A 6,996-nucleotide genomic window follows, 5' to 3' on the forward strand; every position below is an offset into this window, starting at 1 on the left:
TGGGCTCCCTCTGGTAGTTATTTGCTCCAATATTCCTTAAATATTCCATAAAAATTTTCCGTGAAGTTTCAGCTTATTTGGAGTTGTGGAGAATAGGTAGCCTGGCGTAGCTTTTCCAGGTCCAGATTTCCAGCTGCCAAAATTCTCCCTCTTTGTGTATACCTTGCATATTATGAGAGAAAAGACATTAGAATTACTCCAAAAAGCATTATTATGGATAAAAACATCATAAATAACAGTAAGAAAACATGATGCAAAATGGACGTATCAATGAGCCAGCAAGACATAAGGCGACTCATCCTATTTGAAAACTTTGGGTTTTTCAGCTAAGTGTTGGGACAGAAACAAGTTTCTATTGAAACGTTTGCAGTCACAGATCTACAAAAGCATTGGAAAAGAAACATTTATCAAAACATAGAGCACACAGTGGAAGCAATAGCAGGTCCATTGACAAGATTGAATGGCAATGTGAGTTTCCTAGATGCTAGAATGGTATTGCAATTGCCACCGCAATGTTTCTATGAGTAGCACAAAACAAACTAAATATATCCCAAATTATGGTGATGAACCGCAAAGAACACCGATGAACTACAACGAGATGCGAGGAACAATGGGGTATTTCTACAGATCTAAAAGAGGAGATCAAACATACCTCGATGCAGTGGGTGTTTCGAGGGAGTTCTTGAGCAGCTTCGACGACGATGTGCGCGAAGCAGAGAACACAGACGATGTCGCCGGAGGGCTTGCAGTCGTGCGGTGGCGGAGCTTTGGTTGTGGAAGACCGAGGCGCAAGGAAGAAGACGACTAGAGGGGTGAAGAGGTAAAAGTGGAAAAAGAACCCCTACGGGTATATTTATAAGGAAAAAAGAGAAGGAGAACAGGCAGGCGCGAAAATAGAGGAGGCGTAATAACTTTTCGAGTAAGGGATGCCTCGATTTTCGGGTTTGACAGATATACATAAAAGATTCGCTATGATGTCACGCTTGAGCTCGTGAAAATCTGGATGATGACGTTATACTTTCAAAGAGATAGAAAATGACAAGTGTGAGAGTATCATAAGCCGGAACCTATAACCCGACCATGATGCAGATTCAAAAGGAAGATGACCCGAAATTATTATCGATCCGAAGCTTGACATGAATAAATTCAAGTCAATCTAAGGCTAATGTTGGGGATATGACCCCATGGTATAACCCGCCCGTTTACATATATTTTGTCCGATTGATTCAAAGAGTAGTTGAAATATATGTAGGCATTGTTCAATGGCCGCCTTCTGCACGTGTATCCGCGGACAGGTCTCCTGTCCGTGGACGGACGCATGAAAAGTTTGCAGGTCGCCGTTGAAGATGCCCTTATAATCAAAACTCTTTTTCTTTGACCCAGACCATCTCTGCCGCTCTGCCCACCGCTGCAACCAAACGCACCTTCATAGTACCCGATCGTATCCTGGGCTGCGCTATCCATGCCTCCGGCAAAGCAAGGTTAAATTGAGCACCACGCCTACCGCATGGTGTGTAGATTACTCCCTCCGTCCAAAAATACTTGTCGCAGAGATGAATATATTTAGACGTGTTTAAGTTCTAGATACATCTATTTTATCCATTTCTCCGACAAGTATTTTCGGACGGTGGGAGTATTACGCAGCTCACTTTGGCAAGTGGAGATTATTACGCAGCTCACTTAGGCAAGTGGAGATCCCTCCCTTTGCCATCCCGATGAGCGGCACAACCGGACATAGAGAAGATACGCGCGAAGAATATACCTTTGGCAGTGGCGGAGCCAGCTCAGCCGGTGAGCCGGGGCAAAGTACATGACGCTCCTGCCTGCTGGTTGTTTGCCCCTGCAAAATGATGCTTGGCTCTCCATTAGCTGCTAGTGGTCAAAGGAGAATGCATGGCACAGCCCGGGCAGCTGCCCCGGCTAGCCGGGAGGTGGCTCCGCCAATGCCTCCGGGGTTCTCGGCAGTTCGATGAGCGGGATGCCGGACATGGGGAAGACAAAGGGAACAACCGGGACGGCCATAGAGTAGTGTAGTGTATTTGTATCGTGAGAATGAAGCTCCGTATGACCGTACGTGCACATAATTTTACCATTTTAGTTAAAATATGTCTAAAGTGAAAATGTTTTCGTCCGGTTTATATGAAATTCGCTGTGTTTACATGTATTTCGTCCGGTTGATTCAAAGAGTAGTTGAAATATATGCGGTTATTATTCGATGGCCGCCTTCTGCACCCGTATCCACGGACGGATGCAGGGAAAGTTTGCAGGTTGCCATTGGAGATGCCCTTATCACAAATTAAGTTACTGTTGAGTCTTAGGCAATCTTGTATTACTCTTGTTCCTCGTTGTCAAAATAAAACGAGTGACGGACTAGCTAGTTTTGCTAGAGTAGAGGGCCGAACAATTACGTGGGTCGGTTCGGGCCCTGAGTATGTTTTGAAGTTTGTCCAAGAGGATTGTAAGGACCTGGTAATTGAGTAATACAAGTATTATTCCCGCAAAAGGAAAGAAAGAGCGCACTGCCCACCGCTGCAATCAAACGCACCTTTGATAGTATCCGATCCTGGGCTGCGCTATCCATGCCTCCGGCAAAGCAACGTGAAATTGACCACCACGCCTACCGCATGGTGTGTAGATTATTATGCAGCTCACTTAAGCAAGTGGAGATTATTACGCAGCTCAGTCAGGCAAGTGGAGATCCTAAAAAAAAACTTAGTCAAGTGGAGAAGAAAATAAATCGGGTGGTAGGTGATCTGACCCACCGCCAAATAATGGGGGTTGGTGAGGTGAAGTGCTTCACCAACGACCGCAGCACAGGTTGTGCAGTCCGACGCGCACCAGCAACACGCACGACCTCGCAGCGGCCTCCGCCGCTATATAAGGCGCAGCCGGGATCTTGGTACAACGCCGTGCTCACATTCCGCCTCTTCCCTCCCTTCGGTTCATCGGCCTCCCGATCGAGCAGTAGAAGCAGCGCAAGGTTGGCCTCCCCGCCCCACGCCCTGTTCATGTTTTCGATCTTTCATGTCTAATTCATCGTTTTTCTTCATCATACGTGGGTGGCGTAATTACTAGTAGTACTAGATGTATCGTGATGCGAAGAACATGGCTAGTTTGGCAGTAGCACGTCCTGAACATGGAGAATATTAGTCTGTCATCGGCGACAGTCCCCAAGAGAGGCGAAAGGGGGTGACCGCGTCTTCCTCGTTCGCGACGGCGAGGCGGGGGGTCATCTCTCCTCCGCTTGTCCCTTCGGCGACGGTGGGAGGGGGGAGGAACCCTGGGTCCTCTGCGCCGGTGTGTAGAGAGTAGGAGTAGGTGTGTGGGTCGCGCTGTCCAGGCGGCGGCGCTACGTCCAATAAGTGTGCTGCGGCTCCTCGTCGGAGCGGCGAGCTTGGTGTATCCGGATCCGGGCGTACTCGGCGTCGCTATGGATTTTTGTTCCTCCGGCTGCGTAGTCCTCACGGCGGCTGTTGGCTCTTGGGTTCCTGTGTGGCCGGGTGGATGTGTACGGGGAGTCGCCGGCCGGTGCTGCTTCTGATGGAGACGGCGGTGGCGGCTTCTGTTCTGGCGCAGGGTTGATTAGTCGTCGGCAGGCGGCTCCGGTGTTTCTCCTCGACGTGGTCGACCGGGGACTTCGGATCTGAGGCTCGTTGGGCAGGGGGTGGTCCCCAGACGATGTGCCACAGTGAGATGTCGGCGGGTCTTCGACCCGAAGCTCTCGCCGCTCCTTCCTCCGATGGCGGCAGATGCAGGGTGGTTGACCAATCAACCCCCTCAGGGATATATTTGTTATTTTTCTTGTTTTGGGGTGTTTTCTGCTGCTCTGGCTTATTTCCAGGCTGTGAGGCGTGTGCTGCGTCTATATTCTCTGTACTTGGGGACAGTACCGTGATTTTAGTCGCCTTTTCTGACTAATGGAAAAATACACGGGTAATTTCTCGTTGGAGTTTCATTCTAATTGTCGGAATTTCTTCTATTTGCAGGGCATCGCTAGCACTAAAGAAATGGCAGCCGAGACGTTCCTCTTCACGTCCGAGTCTGTGAACGAGGGCCATCCCGACAAGCTCTGTGACCAAGTCTCCGACGCCGTCTTGGATGCCTGCTTGGCCCAGGATGCCGACAGCAAGGTCGCCTGCGAGACCGTCACCAAGACCAACATGGTCATGGTCTTGGGCGAGATCACCACCAAGGCCACCGTCGACTATGAGAAGATCGTGCGTGACACCTGCCGCAACATCGGTTTCATCTCTGATGACGTTGGTCTCGACGCCGACCGTTGCAAGGTGCTCGTCAACATCGAGCAGCAGTCCCCTGACATTGCCCAGGGTGTTCATGGACACTTCACCAAGCGTCCCGAAGAAGTCGGCGCCGGTGACCAGGGCATCATGTTCGGCTATGCCACCGATGAGACCCCTGAGCTGATGCCCCTCAGCCACGTGCTTGCCACCAAGCTTGGAGCTCGCCTCACGGAGGTCCGCAAGAATGGCACCTGCGCCTGGGTCAGGCCTGACGGAAAGACCCAGGTCACAGTCGAGTACCTAAACGAGGATGGTGCCATGGTACCTGTTCGTGTGCACACCGTCCTCATCTCCACCCAGCACGACGAGACCGTCACCAACGACGAGATTGCCGCGGACCTCAAGGAGCATGTCATCAAGCCGGTGATCCCCGCGAAGTACCTCGATGAGAACACCATTTTCCACCTGAACCCGTCTGGCCGCTTTGTCATCGGCGGCCCTCATGGTGACGCCGGTCTCACCGGCCGCAAGATCATCATCGACACCTATGGTGGCTGGGGAGCCCACGGTGGCGGTGCCTTCTCTGGCAAGGACCCAACCAAGGTCGACCGCAGTGGCGCCTACATTGCCAGGCAGGCTGCCAAGAGCATCATCGCCAGCGGCCTCGCACGCCGCTGCATCGTGCAGATCTCATACGCCATTGGTGTGCCTGAGCCTTTGTCTGTGTTCGTCGACTCCTACGGCACCGGCAAGATCCCCGACAGGGAGATCCTCAAGCTCGTGAAGGAGAACTTTGACTTCAGGCCCGGGATGATCAGCATCAACCTGGACTTGAAGAAAGGTGGAAACAGGTTCATCAAGACTGCTGCTTATGGTCACTTTGGCCGCGATGATGCTGACTTCACCTGGGAGGTGGTGAAGCCCCTCAAGTTCGACAAGGCATCTGCCTAAGAGCATGGCATTCTCTTGGTCTGCCGCCTCTCAAGTTCGTCAAGACGGGATCATGTTGCTCCTGGGAAGTGAGAAGAAGCATTAGACATTGAAGCGACGCTCTACACTGGTCTTGTTGTATGGTAGTCAGTGCTAAGTTTCTTACTGTCATTTCATATATTTATCCTTTCCATTTTGAGTCGCTGAAACTGCTGAGTGATGTGCAGTTTGCTCTGTTAGTCGCTCTGTCACTTTCACTTTTCATATTCTTTGTTGTGTAGTTCCCTCATAATGCTCTTTCTTCCTGAGTCTCGGAAAGAATAATAAAGAGCCATGTGTAATTCTATTGCTCCGTTCTCCCCAAATTTTGTCATTATTTTAAGCAGTACTAATTGAGATACTATCCAAGGTTTTGAATCATGGTTTTGTCCAATTGGTGTAAGCCCAACTTAAGCAAAAGTGGTTTCATGAGATCTGAACTGCGAAAATAATACTCCCTCCATTCCTAAATATAGGGTGTATAGTTTTTGGCACGGAAATTAAAGAACACATATGGAGGGAAAATTTCACAAGCTTTGGGCGACATTACACATGACTAATTGACATGAGAAAATAGAGGAGCTTGCGTGATATAAGGAAATGTAAACAAATCCCTCAAAAATTTATCCAAACGAGTGGTGCAGTGCAATACACCTTATATTTCGGAATTTTTCTCAAAAATCTATACACCTTATATCAAGGAACGGAGGGAGTATTGATTCACTGGACTCTGTTCTTGGCCCACACTGGGGCTCAAGAATCATATCAGCATTGATTGGGTTTGGTGTAAACTACAAGGATGATCGGGCGCGCTTCGCTGCAAGGTTGGTGTCGTTGAGAATTCATAAATAAAAGTCTTTCGTTTGCTGTGTGGAGATGAAGAAGTGTTTTTTTAGAACCGAAGTGTTTTTTGTTTATAATGAAGTATTTTGATGGTCTCTTTCTGGTGTATAATTATGTGTTATTTGCAAATTAACCCACACATATGCAGGAAAGTTTTTTGCAGTGGTGTTACAGTGTCGCATGTTGATGCTAGACTGATTTATTTTCATAAGCTGGTTGTTATGAATTGATTTGAGAGATCATTGACCAATCAAAATCATGAATCAAATTCAAAATTAAATACCTCACTTGAATGAGGGAGCTTCTTGAGAAATTGTTGACCAAGACAAAATTGGGAACTCAATCCAAAATCATATTGGTGCTACAAAGAGTGTCTGCGAGGCTAATGTATTTTTATACTTCTAAGGACCATTTTTATCTTGGTACTCATACTAAAATGGTTGTATGCATCCTTAGTTGGTGCAGAGGCCGGAAAGTGAAAATCTCTCTCATTTTCTAGGTCGAGGTAGACACAAGCCGCCCCACGCGTCGCCCCCACGGGCGACCCGAGGGGAACCCTAGCCGCCCTACCTCTTGGCCTCCTCCGCTTCCCCCCCCTCCTCGCTGTCGTCCGCAGCGCCGCCGGGCGAAGCCTGGCCGGCAGGGCGGCGGCTGGGCTTCTCCTCACCTCTTCCGTCACGGCTGGCGCGGGGCAACGAGATCGGGAGGTGCATCGGGCGAGCGCCGGGTCCAGCGGCGCGGCGGGCGGGTCTCCAGGCGATGCCTGCACGGCGCGGTGACGACGGCATGCTTGTGGTGAAGTGGTGGCTGCGTTGGATTTGACCGGTGGTCGCAGGTGCCGCCGGATCCATATCAGATCCATCTAGATTCTGTCTTTGGAATCGGTCGGCCGCCGCGAGGTGGTGGTGGTCGTCGTTGACCACGTCGGATCGCTGGATTCGGC

General features: G+C 49.9%; 1 protein-coding gene across 1 annotated transcript; it reads left to right on the top strand.

Annotated features, from left to right (window-relative positions):
- Window positions 1–2,689: 2,689 nt before the first annotated feature.
- LOC123137699 (S-adenosylmethionine synthase 3) lies at window positions 2,690–5,517 on the top strand. Its single transcript, XM_044557534.1, has 2 exons — window positions 2,690–2,980; window positions 3,987–5,517. Exon 2 carries the CDS (start codon window positions 4,008–4,010, stop codon window positions 5,190–5,192), a length of 1,185 nt encoding a protein of 394 aa, XP_044413469.1. The 5' UTR covers window positions 2,690–2,980; window positions 3,987–4,007; the 3' UTR covers window positions 5,193–5,517.
- Window positions 5,518–6,996: the final 1,479 nt, after the last annotated feature.

The sequence above is a fragment of the Triticum aestivum genome, chromosome 6B (assembly GCF_018294505.1).
Source record: "Triticum aestivum cultivar Chinese Spring chromosome 6B, IWGSC CS RefSeq v2.1, whole genome shotgun sequence".
In the NCBI taxonomy this organism is placed as follows: domain Eukaryota; kingdom Viridiplantae; phylum Streptophyta; class Magnoliopsida; order Poales; family Poaceae; genus Triticum; species Triticum aestivum.